This window comes from Leptopilina boulardi, unplaced genomic scaffold (assembly GCF_019393585.1).
Source record: "Leptopilina boulardi isolate dan_hultmark-lab unplaced genomic scaffold, ZJU_Lbou_2.1 LbouV2_19, whole genome shotgun sequence".
Taxonomy (NCBI): Eukaryota; Metazoa; Arthropoda; class Insecta; order Hymenoptera; family Figitidae; genus Leptopilina; species Leptopilina boulardi.
Genome location: NW_026137740.1, coordinates 538,095 through 559,055, shown reverse-complemented (window position 1 = coordinate 559,055; position 20,961 = coordinate 538,095). Strand labels below are relative to the sequence as shown.

The window sequence follows — 20,961 nt, the reverse complement described above, 5'->3', positions numbered from 1 at the left end:
TGTTCATTGGATTTAACGGGCATTTCGAAATCTATATTTAGATTAGAAATGGTTTTCGATAAAGAAAAGACGTCAGGTTTGTAAATTGATATTTTTGTGGACAGAAGATGTCGATGGTCTCTAGGTTCTTGAGGGGATTTGAAACATAAGTTTAAGAGCTCAAAAAGAACACTGGAGAAACATGTGTATATGCGTCATGCATGATGCATTCATGCCAACACAAATACACAGGGCGTTCCTCAAAGAAGGTCGTCAATGATCTATATGACTCTGGAAGCCTCCAGATTGTCTAGAAAACACATGTGGTGCCAAGTAATAACACAGAAAATTGACCAAGAATTTGCAGAAAAAGGTCAATTAATTTTCAACCTGAATATCCATCAGTTAGACTTTTTTTAATATAATAAATCTTCTATTATATTAAAATAAAATTTAATTAAAATTAAGAACTAACATATTTTATAAAGCGAAAATTATTTTGTATAAGTAATTAACTGATAAAAGTTTTTTCTTGTCTTTAATAGTTTAATAAGTTTTTAACTATGAGGGATACTATAAAACATTGTTTATTTCTAATCGACTTCATGGGCAAGTTTACAATTAGTGACAATAAACTTCAACATTATACTATTACGACAGAAGTGAAAATTAGAATCAATTTTCAAAGTTCAATGTCTGAGAGTGAACTATTCTGGAAATCTTAATTTAAAAAAAAAACATCAGTTTATCTTTCTTAAAAAATATGTAGGTATACTGTACGTTAATTTTAATATTTATTAAAAATACAAAAAACGAACAAAATAATAGAAAAATCTTTTGGTTTTACATTTTTAGAAAAAAAAGGCCCACAGCTTCTAAATAGGTTTTTTAATATCAATCCATTACAAATGACACAGTGGGCCTGAATGATAAACTTCTCTCGACACCATTACACGCCCATCATTAATTTTAGAAGGCGAAATTGTAAAGATAAATCTGTCGAAATTCCCATAATTTCTTCGAGACATAATGGGGAAGTCTGATGGTGGTGAGTAGAAAATAAAAAAAAGAATAAAGGCTCCCTTGAACAGAGATGCACCTCTAGTTTAATAAAGTGAAAAATAAACGGGAAGTAAATTTTGGAGTGAGATGCATATACGAGCGTTACGGGCCGAGTTAACTGGGGTAACAGTTCCCAGGCAGGCAACAGAAGGCTCCATGCTTCGTGAAACATTATATTAAACTAGCCAGCAATACGACGACCATGCATGACCTGAGGAGTGTAAGAGGGGCCTTTAAGGTCTCCTGAGCTCTCCCACTGTTCTCACACGTGTACCTCATACATATATAAAATGCGTACTCACGGATTGCGATCGTAAACCACGTCTCTCAAACGCGCACACTTGGTCACAAATAATGTATATGAGTCTGTTTCACAAATGTTTGGCAAGCCTTTGCCTTTGCTTTTTCAGCGTCATATGAGAAAACTGATATTATTTGAAAAGAAGTTCCAATTAGAAAATCACTCAATCAATCTCATAATAGAGGCTAAATTAAATTTCAATTCAATCCTTGGAAAACAAATTCATACTTCTGGAAAAATAATAATTGAACAAGTTGATTTACAATTACAAAACACGATTCACTACTTTTTTATTTTTTCCCGAAAGTCAGAGTTATTTTTAAAACTTATTATTCGATGCATTTTCAATACCATCAGATTTCACAGAATATTGCATGTCGCAAATGTATGAAACATGAATATGTAATTTTGTCAAATTGGGAGTAGGAATATGATATACCTTTTTTTCCTGATGACTGGTGCGGGTACGATGATATGCAGGTGAATATTTTTCGAATGATGACATTTGAAAACCGCACACTGAAACCGCCGACTCTTCGTGCGAAAACCACAGAGATATTCTCAAGACATTACATCGTAAGTCTTGTAAACATATCGCGTGCGTTTATCGATTGACTAGTCTTTTCCGCATTTCTCCTTACCGATCAAACTCCAGTCTTTAGAATTATGCTGATGAAACATCAAGTCAAGACAAGGCCTTTTACAGCGATTTAATCGCATTCATTGTAGTCATATAATTTTAATTATTTATTTTATTAAAAATTTTAAAAAATTCAAAAAAGAAAAATCAATGAGAAAATGTAGATTTCATGAAATATAATCGTATCCGCGGTTCAATTCAGAGCCTTCAATGTTCAGGGGAAGTTAATTTATGTCGGAAGGGAGAATTCAGTTCCCTTCTGAAGAACAGACACATCACTGTATGCACTTCAATGCAAATGCGTTTCACGTTACGAACTTCTGGAGTTTTTGCCATTGCTTTCCGGTCTTGTTTTTACTCCGAGTAGTAGCGTTAAGCATACATAATTGAATTTGTGGCCATGGCAAAATGAAACATCATAAAAATAATTATTTTTCAAATTAAATTCTTCCGACAAAAATAGAAGTGCTTTATGTTTAAAACACGAATAAAAAAATAACGATCAATAAAATGAGACACTGAAACTATTAACCGAAAGAACAATACATATATTTTAAAGAGAAAAGTTGGTACATTTTTTCAAGAAAAAAGTTGAAGGAAATTTTCAATCAATTTTAAAGACATACGTTTGACACAGAAGGTAAATAATAAAAACTAGAAATTGAAGAAAGTGTGTAAAAAAATCAAAACAAGTTTGCTATAAAGTCTACTTTAATGATTCCATCTTCTTGCAAATTAACATATAATTGCATCTCTGAACTAAAACAAAATTAAAATAAATTCTTAATCAAAGTTTCTTTTTTTCCTATCAATTCATCTTGTCCTACTTATTCTCTAAAGTGTAACAATATGTACTTTCGTTCCAAAATTATTTTAGAAAGCACAATAAGTTGTTTCTAAATTTGAATAAATCCTGTAAATTTTCATTAGGTTTTTTCTCTGACCTTGGCATTTGACGGATCAAGAGCACCGGGGATGCGATTGGTTGAATAAGTAAAATATATCCAATTATATTTTTTTCTCGTGCAGAACCACAACTAAATCCCAAACCATTCATTATGAAACGTGTGTTTTGTTCGCGGTGTCATGCAAAACTTGAATGAAATGTTTTCGTCCAAAGGAATGATAATGTTCCACCGGTACAATAATTTACACTTATGAGTCATTATGCCGCAATATTTTATAGGAGAAAAGGAGCGAATTACCTTATTTTTTTCTGTTATGGTCAGAATTATTTAATATTATATGTTATTTAATAGGAATTTCAACACGTTATAAAGCTATACCTACTGAACATTTATATTAATTATATGACATACATTTTAAAAGTGAAATAATAAAACCGACCAGGAGAACAAAAAAATAACAATAACAAAAACAAAAAGAAAATTTTCTATAATAAAAAATATAGAAAAGTAGAAAATATTCGGAGAAAATTATAATGAAGACGAATAACAAAAGAAATAAGAAACATAAATTTTTAAATTAAAATTTTTCAATGCATTTGCGCATGTCTTTTAATTTTGCAACTTGAATCTATTTTGATATATATATGTGATTTATATTTTTTTCAGAATACATTTTCTGTGTCAGCAATAGATACACAAATGTATATGTATTTTTTTATGAAGATTCTTTATTTTATTGCTGACTTCGTAACAAGAGCAAAAATTATAAACATACAATTTCTATTGTAACTAGAGCGGATTTAATGTTCTGTCAATAACAACAATTTATAAAAGTGAATCAACTGTGAAGAAATTTTGTTTAAAAAATTTTTGAAATATCATTCAAAACTGATGTCAATTAAGGAGAAAAAGTGATTTTAAAAAAGTTCTTGAAACAAATTTCTTTTTTATAGGTTTAAGACGAATAAAATTCGCAATAAAAATCCGATAAAAAAGAATTGGGTTGAAGCTATAATAATCGCTGACATGATTCTCGAGCAATTTTTTCAAAAATTATATGCTTATTCTCATTTGCCAATATGCTTCTTATAAAAGTATTTTATTACCTTAAAACCTCTACCTTGGAAAATAAACAAGAAATACAAGTAACGTGTCAACTTCTCTAATTACATAATTATTATATAAAATACGATCAAACTTTTAAAGAATTAAACAATTTTTTTTCAATTTACATTTTTGCACATTTTTTGGAATTTAAAATACATTTTAAGAACATTATATTTTAGGTATAATTTTAGAATCTCACTGTATTTTATTTGTTTTTTCTTAACTTTGTTTTGGTAATGAGATTCTTATTTTAGGATAATATCTAAGGTGAATGAACGATAGATGCCACAAATTTAAAATATTATTAACAGGAAAAAACGCACCTGAAGGCGTGAGTTTAATTACCGGAGAATAATTAGTGTCGACGAAGTAAACGTAAAAAAATAGTTGAAAGAGACTGTTGTTAATGGGAGCAGTATAACGCCAGTCATTTCCCCTAATGCCCTCCCTTTTTTGGCAACCTTTAACTTTCAATGCGTATTACACCCCTATTCTTCTTTTATCTAACATCTTCAAATGTCCAACCTTCTCTGTTTCGAAAACCAAGCCCTAATGACTTTTCAAACAAAGATCCCTAAAATTACATTAAAAGATTTTTTGTTCAAGATTATGTATAGACATTTCTGCCTTGTGGCACTTATATGTTCCCGAGAAGATACAATTATGCTTTCATAAAAAAAAATTAAATTACTAGAAAATAATTATTCAAACTAATAGATTCTATAACTACCTGATCGACCAAATTCGAGAATAATTTGAAAATTCTCTATATTGATTAAAATAAGTTTGTCTAGAGTGATTGACATTATAATTTAAAAAAATTATGTAAATGTTGCAAAATTCAACTTCATCTAGAAGAAAAAAAATTTTTTTAGAAAGTAAGAAAATAATTTACAAGCGACAAATAGAAAAGAAACGATATGCCGAAGGCGAGTAGAAAATAACACTATAATTTATAAAATGTACCTATATGTTAAAAATGAGAAAATCATTTCCTTCGCAATGATCCGATAACTAGATAATTAATAGTAAAATAATATTTTCTCTAACTGCTGTAACTGAGTCCTGTAATTAATACTAAATAATTCAATATTTTGGTTTTTTTTTTATTTCCAAGATTCCAAATCCGAACTACAATTCAATTTGAATTTTATGACATGACATAAAATTATAATTGCGTCCATTATTGATTGTGCGTAAATATTTTATTGTTATAACAGCAATTTCAAAAGATACACTTAATAAAATCAGAGAAAAATTAAATTTAATGGGAAAATGAATGAAATTCAGATTTGATTATAAATTACATTAGAAAATGACATGTAAACTGGAAATTATTTTCATCTGTGAGGGGGGACATGGGTGTTGATATAATTTCCAATAAATTGAAACAAATTGAGTGAAGATGTTAGAAAGTATTTTGCGGGACATGACATTTAATGAATTGAGATAGTTTGCAACTCGACGAGGACCTGTTTCTCTGTAATTATGTCGTTTTATGGAAAAGGAAAAAGAAGACATCATCCAATGTATACTCTATAAATCTGATCACCTTGTTCATGCTCAGCACGCGTTAATGTCCTCTCGACAGTAATAACATCGTTCCTAGACACTACAGCTAGCTGGACCACCTACGCCATTCATTTATATCAGCTTCCCTCGGCCAGATCTAATATAAGGAGCCACGTAGGCGCCCTCAACAGTTGTAAACCCGTAAATTGCAACTCTTCTCCTTCATTCCCAGGAAATTCTGTCAAGCATTACACACCACTTTTGCAAATCGACTCTTGTAACTGCCATGTTCTCAAGTCTTTTCATACCTACTTGAATGCAAATGTTCTAATTTATTCCCACGTACTGTCTATACGATTGAGAATTATAATTTCTAAGTGATTTCACTTATCATCGATCTTTACTATGTCTGTTAATTTCATATAATTTGCGCTATCAAGATTTAGTTATTGATGTGACAAATCTTGTGTGCATATTTATTATATCATTATTTTTATTCATTTAGCACCTATGGAGTTGGCATTATTTTTCAGCAACATTTTTTCTAACAATTGGAACTAAAGTTCAGCAACCGCATCACTATTTCCCTTGGATTTTTCTGGGAGAAATAGAATTTGTTATAGCAATAGTTCATTTAACTAAGGTCAGATCAAACGTCGATGAAAGTCTCGTAGCACGTTAACCCGATTTATTACCGTTACTCTGGATTCAGTGGCGATATTGCTTCTGATTCCAAAAAGAGACTCGCGAAAGCAACCTGTTTTAGACACTTTGAAACAATATATAAAAAACACTGTATAAAATAAATGTAATAAGTTGTATTTCACTCTGCATCTGATAAGCTTATAAATTAAGTCTGCGTATATTCTAATCCAAGATCTTTAAAGAAAAAGATTTCTCTACTGATACAAATCTTCCGATGAAATAATTTATGTGTACCAATTCATAATATATTGCAGCCAGTACCTTTTTAAAATGACTAATGTAATGTAATTACTACTAAATCTCTATAATCTAACTTTAGTTCCTTTTTTCGATTCTAATTATTTTTAATTTTCTCAAAAAAAATAGTAAAACTTGACATTTTTTGATATTCTTTATAAAAATAACGTTTTCATCAATAAGTGAAATTGGTTTCATTTACTCTCTCTAGTTTCGAAATATTAGTTTAGGTACTAAATAAATGGAGAGTCAAAATCGATAACTTTTCACTTTCCTCAGCAAACAATAATTCTCCGTATTCTGAGTTGGATAAATATACTTATTGAGTAAATTTTGTTCTCATATGAAAAAAAAATATATCTTGAAATTAAAAAAAGAGTATCAAAAATGAATAATAAAGCTAGGTTTTAAGTATGTAGGTATAGAAAGTACATTCATCGATAATGCACCTGGGTTCTTAAGTGAACTTTCTAAAATAATTTGTCACATACAGTAGCCAAGTTAACAAACGGAAGACGAAGTAACTTTCCATTACATAGATTGAGTCTTATTGTTAGTTAAAGTTTTGCCGGCCTTAATGGAGAGCTCACGAAGTTAATTGACGATCGAATCGTTGATAGGCAACAGAGAAAAGGGTTATAAATATAAATCGCTTCGAGCATTCGGTTAGTCATGATATTAGAAGCTTCATATAGAAAATAGAAGGTCCATACAAATTTATGATCAAGACCCTATCTAATGCAGACCCGCTCTTTTATCCCACTTATTTAGCCGCGATTAATTAGAGACGCACTTATGCCCTTTATCTTAATTTTATTTTTAAAAATATATATGTATATTTTTTGGAGTTCAAAAAGTATTACAAAGTTTAACACTCTAACATATAATTTATTTAAGTAACTCCATTATTTAAAATTTCTAAATTATGTGAAGACTTGGGAAAACAGATTCAGTAAATTTCTTATTAATGGGAAATTATAATCATTAAAAACTAACTCAAATCCCTACAACACAAATTTATAAGAAGAATATTTAAATTCAGCTGTCAGAATTAGAAATGTTTTATTTGTCATACCTCTAATTTTGTCTCTTCGCTGAATATAATATATCTGTGCCTCCCTAACAAGAAAATCTCGCAACGTAGAAGACAATCGCGATACTTACTTGACATTGGACTCGAAATTTGCATTTTTATTTCCAAACATTAATAGTCACTCATTCACAAACCTGTAATTATTAAAGTGACATAAACATGTTTACATGATCCTTGTAGGTATTGTTTAGTCGCACATTGTAATTAAAGATTAAACTGATTTATCGTTAAGTCAAGGAACGAGTTTTATTGATTTTTTTGCACGCACTGTTGAATAAAATTAACTATACTCTGTATTAAGAATGACGTCAATTATATTGAGGTTCAATCTAATTTTATTCTCCACTTTCTAGTCTAATTTTACGGATTACGGTTTTAATTAGCTTTACGGGGATTTGATTTCCAATTTTCACACTTTTCAAAATAAATTCAACACCTTTTGATTTCAATTGAAATTACTTTTTTAATTAGTCTTCCATTTATTCGGTGATATGTAAATTATTTCTGAAAAAATACTTTCCTTGTTACTTACAAGTTTCTTCAAATATTCTTCGAAATGTGTTAAAATTAAAAATGGTTAAAAATCAATAGTTTAGTTTAGTTTATAAAAATAAAATTGTTTGAAATAAAAATAAATACAGTATTAAATTTGATCTTGGAGATTCTTCACAGTTGAAAATAAAAGAGTGATATATAAAATCCTTGCGAATATTTATCTATCTTACGTCAGATAACGTTTTTCTCTTTGATGTTAAATGCGGACATAGTTGTTTATAGCCTCGATTTGCGACAGGTGTTTTCCACTTGAAAGGGCAGTTTCTTTTGATGGTTTGCAGCTTGAATGCCCGGTTCATTCTCAACATTATGAGATCACCCTGCATAAAATAAAAAGCTCCAGAGGATTTGCATTGCGGATAGCTCGCAGGGCGATATCTGACATCGATATATAGAGATGTACTTTTGCTTCAAAGACCTTGCACTTTTGTACCACTGCAATATTCTAGGTCACTATATATTCACAAAAGATCCGACTGCACTTTCAAATCAATTACTCTGAAATTTCGGAGTAACAAGTGTTGTGTTTTGTTTTTGAGGATCTAGTCGACGTTCATTTCTTTAAGCGACAACAAATTGGGCAACATAAAATTATTATTTTTGTATTTTTTCAACTTTTAAACTGTAAATTATATTATAAGTTTAGAAGTTATGTCTGTCCTCCTTAAATAAACATATATATATATATATATATTGATTAAAAACTATATGAAAAATACTCAGCTGTTTTGTTGAATATAAATAAGATTCGCTATTATATGTATAATTATAATTATATTACAGTCAATTTGAAAATGGTAACTGTAAATATTTTCTTGTCGTGTATTTCAAATACGAAACCGTTATTGAAGGGGGAAAAACTATTATTTTTTTAAATGTCATCGAAAAAGACAAAATTAACATTTTACGACCCGATGCCCTGCAAACAAAGAAGATTTAAGACGGGAGAAGTATATATTACCTTTGAATAATCCAGGACACGATTGTCCACAGTACCGGACACATATCCAAGTAACATCTACTGGAGAAAAAAAATGTAACGACCCACGTGTGGATCTCTATTGTGGGTCATGTCGCCTACGTTTTGCATGAGTTCAAGTCGTCTCGTTCCATCTTCGAACAACGGTTGTCGCCTATAAAATACGCTCATATGCAAATCGTTTGTTTATTTGACAAGATAATGCGATTGCAATAAACCTCTCAAATTACCAGACGATTATTAGGTTAAATATGCATTGTTGTAAATTAAAAACCAGTTGAAGAATGTCCTTAGAATATGACTACATTTCTATTTTCAAGTCAGTTTAAAATTAAAAAACCAAATATTATTTGTTTTTCATTATTTAAAATGTTTCCTTTTTTCAATTAAAATTGTAAAATAATTTTTCTTTTTGCTTCAAATTTATTTTAGACGTGTCTAAAGATATCGAATTTTCACACTTTGTGGGTCACGTGTGTCATTGAAGAAATAAGGCCGATGTTCTGTCTATAGTGATTTTCTATTTTTATCTATTTATACAAAACATTATCATTTAGGCAGTAAATGATGGTCGTTTGAGAAAATATATTATCCCGGTTATATCATTTAAAAAATAAGGGAGTTAGAGCTTTAGATAGGAACGGTTGTACATCATTGTCAGAATCATCTTCTCTGCAAATAAAGCTTTCAGATAAGAAACTTCCAGTTCACGGTTCCCCGATAAGAATGAAGAATTTAAATTCGTATTGATTTTCGATTTAAATTTACTTAATGGATTTTATTTAAGCATGCGGAGAAAATAATTAGAATATCGTTTCTTAACGAAAATTTTTGTCATGTTGAATTTTATAAAATTGTAAGATTTTTCACTTTTTTAAAATTAATTTCTTTTATAACGAAATGTATTCTTTTTGTTTCAGGCTCATGTTGTATCTGCTTTTGAACAATCTTTGTCCAACATGACTCAAAGGCTACAACAACTCACAGCGACTGCTGAGAAAAAAGTAAGTCATTATTGTTAACAACTATTATTATACAGGGTGTTGCAAAAGTATGGAAACTTGCAAATATCTCGAAAATTACGCATTTTCGTGAAAAATATTCAAAACAAAAAAAGTTTTCGAGATATTTGCAGGTTTCCATACTTTTGGAACACCCTGTATGTATATGGATTGATAACAGAAATGTTTTTTATTTAAAAAGAAAAAAGTTTAGCTTTAAATAAACAATTAGATACTGGAAAATTTAATATAACCCATGAGTTCTCTTCCTTATATATTTAATTTATAAATTGCCTTTTATTTTGTCGAATTTGAGTTTAAATTTTTTTTCAAGTTTACAAATTTTGTTATTGCAATCGAATTTAATTTTACATTTTAGATATTATTTAGATTAAATATGGGTTGCTAAAAATATATTTCAATATTTTAATTTATAAAACTTGTATAGCTATTGCTTCGACCATAAAAAACGTTTTAGAGCTTCACAGACGTAAATTCTCCAGCATTTACTTTTTTGCATAAGAAGATTATTTCTATCATTTATTACATTCTAAGTAGACCCAATGAGCTTATTAGGAAACTTTTGAAATTCCTGAGAAATTGCTTCTAATGATGCCAGTCTTTTTTTTATGGATATTGTTATGATGCCTATTTAATTTTAAAATCCCATAAAGTTCAACTCTATAATGCATCACATCAAAAATACGCTTCTCAATTTTATAATCTTAAAATTATGAAAAAATTAAATTTTTAAACTATTTTTTTATAGCAGTTGCTGTTGTTTTTGCTAAAAAATAAAATTGATAATTTAAATTAAATTACAAATACCTAAAAACAATTTTGAAATATTAATTCGAAATGATTTCCCTACTTAAAAAAATATTATCCAATTGATCAAGAAAACAAAAGAATTTTACCACGTTTTAAAACAGAACCTTAAATTAAATTAAATATTTTCAATATTTCAAAATGTCAATTTCGATATAAATATACTTTACAAGAAAGAAAATACAAATAAAAAAAATGGAAAACTTAAAAAAACTTTCGAACTTTGCAATATACAGATTAAAAATATCCATAAATTGTAAAAAATGCACCCACGACATTTAAAATCCAGATAATGTAAGAGAAAAGTATTTACTAAATTATTTTACAGTAATTAATAACTCTGTAAAATTAAAATTTAATTCTGTAAGAGTAAATTTTGATAATTTTTAGATTGTTTCCATATTGAAAAAGAAAATGGACAATTCAAAACGTCCAACAAAATCAAAAAGTCGAAAATTGCCTCGTCCAAGTGATTTAAAACCATCCCTAAATGATTTCTTACCTGGTTTAAAAAATATTTCACTAAATTCCAATTTTCCTGTTCTCATTCCCATTCCTCCAAAAGATGCAAAAGCTCTTGGTCTTAAAATTCCTGAAGCAAGTTCTTCATTAAAAAAAAACTTTTCGAACTCGTCTTCAAAAAGTAATACCTCTAAGGAAAGTTGTTGTAGTAGTTCAAAAGAAGATCCCAAGACCTTAATTGGTAAAAATAACTTGAAAGAGTTAGAGAATTTTAAAGATTCAAAGAATGCAAAAGATTTGGCGAAAAAGACACACAAGACAATTGCGAAAAATCCTAAAAGTCTTGAGGACACTGGGAAGCGTAGCTTGAAGAATTTGTCAAGTAAAAATACTCACAGTATCCATTTATCGACAAATAAAAATATTACTACCGGAATTGTTAGAAATAATGGTGGAAACATTGCCATTGGAAAATTAAAACATGCAATGCCACAAGGTGTTAATGAATCTGATACTTCCGATAGACATTCCAAGGAACCAAATTCCAATTCCATGAGGCAACTTTATAGCATTTCCGATTCATGGAGTAGTGATTCTGTGACAAGTCAATCTGATAGTTGCATCTGTTGTCAAGCTTCTAATCTTTGCCCCATTCACGGCAGTTTATAACTTTTTGCTTTATTTTTAATTTAATTGGATCAATTGTCAAACTTGTAAAAAAAATAATTTCTTCAAAAGGAATTAATAAAATGATTCATTATGTATTATTCGATGTATCGAATAAAATATTGAGGAAACCCCAAAGAACATATTTTTATTATTTAAAATTAAATTAAGAAATTAAGAAACCAATGAGTCGTAAAATAGTTGTATTATCTTTCTAAAGCATTTCATGAAACTATCAGTCAATTTACCATATTAATTACTATAGAAAGTTATAATTTACTCATTCATTTTCATAAACCTATAAAAATCTAGTTCCATATTAGAAGTCGATTTCCGCAATTTATTTTTTCCCAATTAAAATAAAAACATATATAATAGGTACATATATATATAAATTAATCATTGTCAAATTTCTCTTCTGAAATAATTTTTCAATGTTCTAGAGATGAAATTTTTAGTTTGATTTATGGGAAAAGAAACTTAAATATACAGAAGTATAGGAGAAGTTTCATTTAGAAATTAGGTAAAAAAATGCAAAATCTTGAATTAATAAAAAAAAGAAATAAAAAAGAAAAATATGCATTTAAAAAAGATTATAAAAAATTAAATTATGCTTTCAGGATACGGAATTGCACGAATTGAGGGAAACAATCGAAAGGCTTAGAAAGCAGAGTGCTGAGGCTACTTTGAATAACAATCTTCGAAGACATACTCTGGGTGATTCTGATTCTGGAACAACCGGATGCACCGGAAACAGCAATCATCAAGGATCGTCAATCGCGAGACAATTGTCAGCAGACAGTGTCACATCTCTAAACTCTTTGAGCAGCGCTTGTTCTATCAGCAGTCACCACAAGAAGAAAGGCTGGCTTCGAAGTTCCTTCTCCAAGGCTTTCTCTAGGTAAACCAGTTCAACACAAATTAGCAAAATCTTATTTTTCTCTATTTCCAAAATTTCTCTAAAAACAACCCACATAGCACATTTTTGTAATTATATTTTTCCCACGTATAGATATTTATAATAAATTAATTATGTAATAACTATTTTGCCTCAGTAGAACTCGTAAACATCGACAAGGTTCAATCTCTGACGCTGAGGATTGCAAGGAGGGCGTTGGAGATTTGAGTGTACCAAATAGTCCGCGACTTCCAATGGCCACAAAACACGAGAAAGTCCAAGATCAAAATCAAACTCCAAGAAGCAATGGTCAAAAATCTCCCGAGAGTGATAACGCTATAACAGGAAGCAAGAGCAGTTCCGCTCTTTATAAACAGGAAGACGAGGACGACGACGATGTTGATGAGTTAAAAAAACAGCTGCGAGAAAAAGACATGGTTCTGACTGACATTAGACTCGAGGCACTTTCATCCGCGCATCAACTTGAATCCCTCAAGGACACTGTCATCAAAATGAGGGTAAGTTCGTGATTTTTTGTCCATTCGTGTGCATGAGAATTCGACTTTCAAATGTAAAAGGGCAATTTTACGGAAGGCAGATTTCGATTATTTCACGCGGAAAACGATTTCAAGGTTCACTGCTGATCCTATTTGCCATCTGTTTGTCGGAATCTCATTTCGCAAAGAATCCAGCGATCAATTAACTCTTCACTGATCGCCTAACATCTGTTTTGCTTTGATTTTTTTTATTTATTTTACGTTTTTTTTGCTACCCACTTATTTAATAAATTCTGTTTTTGTTGATGAAAATTTGAATCTTGTTTTAAAAGATACAATTGACACAAAAAATGTTTCTCTATGGAAAATTCCTTAAAAAATAAGGAATTAATTCACTCTCATTGAGTGAATGCGTTATAGAAAACTTAAGTCTCTAATTGCTTTTCAGAACGAGATGCTAAATCTGAAGCAGAACAACGAGCGCTTGCAGCGACTGGTGACCTCGAAATCTTTGACTTCGTCGCAATCTTCGTTGCCGAGCGACCCGGAACGACGCTTCAGCATGACTGAAGTTGCTTCTACTGTTGCAGCATTATCGAACGGTGACCACGGTTCGACATCAAATCAATTGGAAGATTTAAATATCCCTGAACAACCCGTGGTACCATCAGCCACATCCACAACCACCGAGCCAGCGATCGAGCAAGATACCGATGGAAAGAGAATTAACGTCGTAGTTTATTTAGGCAGTGAGAAAAGTTTCAATTTTAATCTTTCAAATTCGACGGAAGGCAATGCCAGCGATCCACCTCACTGTATCATCGCTAGCGTTTGTATTTCCAACAAAACAACATGGGATAGTCTCGATACAACTGTCAGACGATGTTTTAAGGATTATGTCTCGAGAGTCGATCCTGTTACAAATCTTGGACTTGGTGTTGAATGTATTGCTGCTTATCATCTAGGCGAAGCCTCAAGGTATTAAATAATGAGTCTCTTTTATCAGAATGTTCATTATTAAACTAATTGAACTTTAATTTCAATTATTTAAAGTTCAATTCTTTTATTATATTATTTAGCACTCAATTTAAATTATTACTGTTGATTAAGTTAAAGTTATCATTTTATATCTATTAATAATTATGACTGAAGATTAAAAATCGAAAAATGCAAACAAAATTGAAAAACATATTTCTACAAAATGAAATTTCACATTTTCAGATGCATCACTGAATCTCAACATCCGGAACTATTACCCTGTGGATATATGGTCGGACACGTGAAATCAATTTACTTGGTTCTCTCGGGATACTCGTGGCTCGCAGTAGATACATTAATTCCGAGATCAATAGTTCAAAGGCAAGTGAATCATCTCATGGAACATCGACGAGTAATTCTGTGCGGTCCAAGTGGCACGGGAAAGAGTTATTTGGCCGGAAAACTCGCTCACGCTCTCGTGGACGCCGATACGGAAAATAAGGACGCGGCCGCAGTGGCTACTTATAATGTAGATCATAAATCTAGCAAAGAACTTAGACAATATTTAACTCACATTGCTGAGAGATGCGATTCCAATGCTGCCGACGAACTGCCTCGCGTTATTATTCTTGAAAATCTTCAACATGCTGCCTCACTTAGCGAATTATTTAGCGGCCTTCTCGGCACTCGACATTCTACGTGTCCCGCGATTATAGGTACCATGAGTCAAACCACCTGCAGCACTACGAATCTTCAGCTTCATCATAATTTCCGGTGAGGTTTTTTTCATTTTTCAATTAGTACGTCTATTGTTTGGATATTATTATTTTATTCAGGTTTCGGATTGCAAAAAAATAATTTCAGCATATAAAATTACCAAAAGAAAGAATTTATTTCAACAAGTATTAAGAAATGTTTTTTTTTTTTAATTTTTTTTTCAGGTGGGTCCTGTGTGCCAATCATATGGAACCAGTAAAAGGTTTTCTAGGGAGATATTTAAGACGGAAATTACTGGAACATGAATTACGTGAAACCGGAGGAGCTAGAAATGCAGAAATGGTGGCCGTCGTTGAGTGGTTACCAAGAGTTTGGCTTCATCTTAACAAGTTCTTGGAGACTCACAGTAGTTCCGATGTGACTATAGGTAAATTTTTTATCTTATTTTTTGGTTAGTAAATTCATGAAAATTTCAAAAGAAGAAAAAATAAATAATTTAATGCATTGGAAAAAAGATTTTTCACAAATTTTCACGAAATGAATGTTTATTTATTTAATATTTATTTCCAGGTCCACGACTCTTCCTCTCTTGTCCGATGGAAGTTTCCGGATCTCAAGTTTGGTTTACAGACTTGTGGAATTATTCTGTGATCCCGTACCTGGTGGAGGCTGTTAGAGAAGGTCTGGCACTTTATGGACGAAGAACAAGTGGAAGCGGAAATGGCGATTCAGTTTGGGAAGATCCAGCACAATTTATTATCACAAGTTATCCATGGATTTCAACTCATGCCGTTCACGGCGGAAGTGACGCTCTTTTACGACTTAGGCCCGAAGATGTTGGCTACGACGTTGTTACTTCTGGTCATTCATCGGGAGTCGGAGCTTCTAGTGTAAAAAGTCTCGGTAGCACTCACAGCGACACAGATGGAGATCCTTTGGTAAGTTTAAAACTTTTAATATTCAAATATCATCAGGCCTCGTCATTTTTTCAACTTCAAGAGTTCTAATAATTATGATTTTCTTTTTAATTTCAAAAAACGCTTATCGGACCTTCAAGTAAAAAAAGCAAAATAAATGAAATTTTCTTTTCCAGTTAAATATGCTATTGAGACTTCAAGAGGCGGCCAATTTTTCAAGTCCTCTTAGCAACGATAGCGATTCAAATTCGATGGATTCTTCTCATACTAGGCACTCAGAGGATTTAAGTTCCTCGACTTCGTCTTCGAGAGGTGTCGAGTCCGCTCTTTAGGAGATGTCAATGATCGTAAGACGACAATAGACGTAGGAAATATATTTGCAGTTTTGTCAAATTTTCAACTCATTGATATTGAGTAGGATAACAAAATATAGAAGAATCAATTTACATCGAGTGAAATATTCTTATTAATGAAAAGAAAACAAATACATAAAAAGAAACTTGGAGAAAATTAGAAGCATGCTAGAAGACAACGCTTTTTCAAGCAACAATTATTTTTTGTACATAAGCCAGGAAACCGTATGTTTCAGATATTTCTTAGAAATCGTGCGAATTTCAAGAAAAGAAAGCAAAGTTCGTTAACGAATTTCGAAATAAAGAAAGCAATAATTTTTTCACGCAAGTTAATTTTTAAAAGGCCTATTGCATTTTTACAGGCTCTAAATGGTATAGAAAACAATTTTTCAATGAAACAATTTTCATTGCTCGAAACAAACATGTTCGTAAACGTTTCAAACAGTTTGAAAGCGTTTTATTTTTGCACGTTCGGAAACGGTACTAACAATTTAAAATTTTTCCCAAACTTCGAAAACGTTTTTAACAGTTTGAAACAATTTTATAAATTTTGAAACGAAAAATTGAGACACCGAAAGTCCTAAATAGAACATATTTTCTAAGTTCGAACATGTTTTAAACAGTTTGGTGGAATTCAGAACAATTTTACAAGTTTGTGAACATTTTGAAAAATTCAAAACGCTTTAACGAATTTGTACATCTAATAGTTCGAAATAATTTTTGTAAATTCAAATATGTTTCAAACATCAGTCGAAAAACGTTTCTAATAATTTAAAAACTATTTTCTTAGAGATTCTAGGAACTGTTTTAAAATATTGCAAGATTTTCAAGTTTAAACTTTCAAGAACAGATCTAAAATAATTTTTAAGGTTTGAAAACGTTTTTAAAAAGTTTGAAAATATTTTTGTGGAATGTTTCCACAAAATTTTTGACAGGTCCTAAAGCATTTTGTTTTAAATAAACAATTCTATGAGAATTTTATAATTATAAGCGAGCCTAATAAGTGAAACCATTGCCTATCATGCGAACGTAGACATAATTATCAATAAAAATTAACAATAAGACACAATGCTGCTGTGACAGAAAAAATGATTGTATTTTTTAAAAACTCATTTTTTACTTTTGAGCCTCAATGACGCAACGCAGTGCAAATCTGTTTTTTTTTTAAAGAAACTCTTGACGAAAGACACAGTATTAGAGGACGGAAAGAGAAATGCTGCGAAACTTCTCGTCCATATTTGACCAATAGCCGCGAAGCTCGGTATTGCTCAGCGAAATGAAAGAAAATCTCGAGTCAAAAATTTTTTCAATTTTCTAGTTCTTTATTTTTTTTTCTCTCGCAGAGGATAAAACAAAGCCATTCACAAAATGCTGAGGAAAATAATTGAAAAAATTGGAGAAATTTTTTTGTACACTCGAGAAAAGAAGCTCTGCAAATGTGCGTGCAAAATATAGTCTATTTATACATGTAATAATTTACTAAGAAAACTTTATTTAATGAACAAAAAAATGTTAATATAATATTAATATATTATATGTATACAAAACACGGCGCTGAATTTTTATATGTAAATGTATGTGAGCAAGTAAAATTTATATGATTAGTCATTAAGACATGTGAGTAAATCTGGTCATAATTGATATTGTAAATATATAATAGAGGGAAAATTCAGGCGCCGAACGCAATTATGTATAACTTGAGGAGAGAGAGAGAGAGAAAGCGAGAGGGAAAATTAGTTGACACGAGTAAACAAGTCGGCAAAGAAGTTTTTTCAGTGAGATTGCAATTGGGGAGATTGTGCGCCTTTCAATTAAAAACAAAAAAGAAAAAACGGAAAAAGAATTTTGCAAGTACGGGTAAGATTATACATATTGTAAAATGTAGTAGATTCGATTAAATTCGAACGCTTTGATAAACCAAAGCACGATTGAAAAATGGTATATTTCGAAAAAAAGAGATCGTGCTCGTAATAACAATTATTCAGACGCATTTACAGGTTTTTTACGTTTGTATCGTATTTATACACTTTGGCGCCGCACCCAAAACTCTATCCAAATATTATTACTGTGTCATCAAATAAAAATCATTGACCTATACCTTATTGTGTTTCATTAATTCATTTGCATTTTTTATAGTATTTTTTTGAAATAGTAAATTTTTAGTTTTATATTGATATTCAGCCTTTAACTTATAGTAATTAAAAAGCTTAAACTTCACTTACCTTTGTAAAGAAAACCCACCTGAATCCAACAAAATGGTCAAAATTTTGAAAAAACATTAATTTGTTAATAATTTTTAATTGTTAAATAATCAAATCATTATCAGTGTTTGAATATCTTTGAAATAAAAAAGACAGTGTGAAAGTTTTCAATTTTGAAAACTTCCAGTGGATAAGCTGTCCATAAAACTATGAGGATAAGTGCATACCTATTATTTTGATTTTTTTTTTGGTACCTAAATATGCTTTAAAGCTTTTCATGTTAAAAAAATAAAAAACAAGCCTATTTTTTATAAATAAATTTGACAATATTTGTGAAACAGATTTAGTTTATTTCTTACGAATGAAAAGAGGAAACATTTTTTTCTTCCAGTTTATCTGTTTGATTTGGCGACTCGCTCCAACTCATCTTTTTTCTTAATAGCATAAGAATTAGATGATCCTTTCGCTGCATTTATAAGCTCATCGGCCAAACATTCAGCAATTGTTTTTATATTGCGGAAAGCAGCCTCCCTTGCTCCGGTGCATAGCAACCATATTGCTTGGTTTACTCGCCGTAATGGAGAAACGTCAACTGCTTGACGTCGTACAGTTCCCGCGCGACCAATTCTCGTCGAATCTTCCCTTGGTCCAGAATTAATTATGGCTGTTACTAGAACCTTTGGAAAATACAGAACTTTATTATTACATTATTATTATACACACCTGTAATATAAAAATAATAAACTTTCCTTCAAAAAAACGTTATTTAAATCGTTATTTATTTTTTAAAAATTTTTGTTACTTTCATAAAGAACAACAATTTACCAAAGTATTAAGCCAATCGCAGAACATTTTTTTCCTATTAAAATAAACGGTGTTTTTTCAAAAAAAAAAAAAAAAAAAAAAAAACTAGAAAAATTGTAGGTATAGAACGAAAATTCGTAAAATTTCAGACATTTGAACAATAAGGGAAATAAAATATAGAAATAAAAGTATTACCTGAAGGGGATTTTCACCCGTAAGAAGATAAATAATCTCGAAAGAATGTTTTACAATCCGCACAGACATAAGTTTTTTTCCATTATTACGTCCGTGCATCATAAGACTATTCGATAACCTCTCAACAATAGGGCATTGAGCCTTACGAAAGCGTTTAGCTGCATACCTGCCGGCAGAATGAGGAAGATATTTCGCATTTTTCTCCTTCACTGCTATATAATCTTGCAAGGACATATCACTGACTTGCACATCTTCGCAATTCCATCGACCAAAAAGTTTTATTTCCGGTAATTCTGCCGACCATCCAGCTTGCACTGTTTCAGTACCAGTACCGAGGTCATCAAATGTATCCATATCTGCCATAATTTATCTAAAAAAAGGAATATCCACTCTAATTATTTATAAATAAACGATGCCGGTAAAATTAAAATCTCCCTTGACAATATAAACAAAGGTGTTTTCTTTTGGATTTTGCCACTTTAAAACAGTTTTCAAGAGTTATACAATTACCAGGGTTAATAAAAATAATTTTTGTAAAAAAATCCAACTTTTTCGATTAAAATAAAATTTTTTTCATTTAAATCAAATTTCCTTTTAATTACGTCACATTTTTCAATGGTAAAAATATACTTACTCCAAAATGAGACAAGAATGTCATATTCAATTTTGAGGTTAGAAAATTTAAAAAAATAATGTGTATATCAATGTATAAACATAAATGTAAAATCAATTAAAGAATCATAATATAAAACACATTAGAAAATATAGAAGAAAATAAAATAAAAGGTTAAAGTCATTTTAGAAAATATCTGAAGAAAATAATAAAAATGTGTTGAGAAAGGTTTGAGGCATGCGTGGATAGCACTAGGACATTATTTATTTGTATTAATTAATCCCACCACTAAAATGTCTTTTTTTTTAATTTAACACTTTGAATAACTTTTCAAAACTATATATTGATTGTAAAACAAAAAAATGTCACATTTTTTACCCTTTATTTGCTAACTAATGTTAGCACACGTCTCACACAAACAATCGTGGACAGGAAAAGGACATAATAGTTGAAGTAGCCATGTTGGAAGTTTAAACGGAAGTAACTAAAGCAGTCAAATTCAAACGAGAAATTTAAAATTGAATTATTCAATTTTTGTTTATAAGATTTGAAATCTTTAACATATATTTAGTATAAAATATGTTTATCAAGATTAATTTTTTGTTTCTACAAACAATTATTTGATGATTATTATTGTCAATTTATATATTTTTTCTTAGTCTCAATTGAATCAACACTTTGCAGCAGTTGGGGGGATTGTCAGGTTGGTAGTATTGTTCACGGTCGTATATACAGGTCCGGAATCTCATAATG

General features: G+C 30.4%; 3 protein-coding genes across 8 annotated transcripts in view; 2 read left to right on the top strand and 1 right to left on the bottom strand.

Moving 5' to 3' along the window:
• Positions 1-18,492, top strand: part of LOC127277890 (protein sickie) — a 157,317-nt gene extending 138,825 nt beyond the window's left edge. For 4 of the 5 annotated variants that reach the window (XM_051299314.1, XM_051299311.1, XM_051299313.1 and 1 more), the window contains 8 exons: positions 9,999-10,082; positions 12,656-12,936; positions 13,091-13,451; positions 13,879-14,408; positions 14,652-15,182; positions 15,350-15,552; positions 15,696-16,063; positions 16,219-18,492. In XM_051299314.1, coding sequence (XP_051155271.1) covers positions 9,999-10,082; positions 12,656-12,936; positions 13,091-13,451; positions 13,879-14,408; positions 14,652-15,182; positions 15,350-15,552; positions 15,696-16,063; positions 16,219-16,374 — 2,514 coding nt within the window. In that variant the 3' untranslated portion in view covers positions 16,375-18,492. The remainder of the gene's footprint in view (positions 1-9,998; positions 10,083-12,655; positions 12,937-13,090; positions 13,452-13,878; positions 14,409-14,651; positions 15,183-15,349; positions 15,553-15,695; positions 16,064-16,218) is intronic. The other variant, XM_051299312.1, reaches the window with a different exon arrangement.
• LOC127277908 (uncharacterized) lies at positions 10,531-12,195 on the top strand. Its single transcript, XM_051299354.1, has 2 exons — positions 10,531-11,201; positions 11,298-12,195. Exon 2 carries the CDS (start codon positions 11,322-11,324, stop codon positions 12,036-12,038), a length of 717 nt encoding a protein of 238 aa, XP_051155311.1. The 5' UTR covers positions 10,531-11,201; positions 11,298-11,321; the 3' UTR covers positions 12,039-12,195.
• Positions 18,493-18,925: 433 nt separating the features above from the next.
• On the bottom strand, positions 18,926-20,745 carry LOC127277910 (40S ribosomal protein S5-like). Of its 2 annotated transcripts, none has more exons than XM_051299356.1 (3): positions 20,587-20,745; positions 19,596-19,965; positions 18,926-19,273 (listed from the first exon to the last, which is right to left on the bottom strand). In XM_051299356.1, exons 2-3 carry the CDS (start codon positions 19,956-19,958, stop codon positions 18,989-18,991), a joined length of 648 nt encoding a protein of 215 aa, XP_051155313.1. In that variant the 5' UTR covers positions 19,959-19,965; positions 20,587-20,745; the 3' UTR covers positions 18,926-18,988. The 2 variants fall into 2 exon arrangements, with proteins under 2 accessions (XP_051155313.1, XP_051155314.1); XM_051299357.1 differs by lacking the exon at positions 20,587-20,745 and adding an exon at positions 20,230-20,383.
• Positions 20,746-20,961: the final 216 nt, after the last annotated feature.

Coding starts and splice junctions, on each gene's coding strand:
- LOC127277908 (XM_051299354.1), top strand. CDS start 11,322: ATGGACAATTCAAAACGTCCAACAAAATCAAAAAGTCGAAAATTGCCT.
- LOC127277910 (XM_051299356.1), bottom strand. CDS start 19,958: ATGGCAGATATGGATACATTTGATGACCTCGGTACTGGTACTGAAACA. Junction 19,274..19,595: donor CGGGTGAAAATCCCCTTCAG/GTAATACTTTTA, acceptor TATTTTCCAAAG/GTTCTAGTAACAGCCATAAT.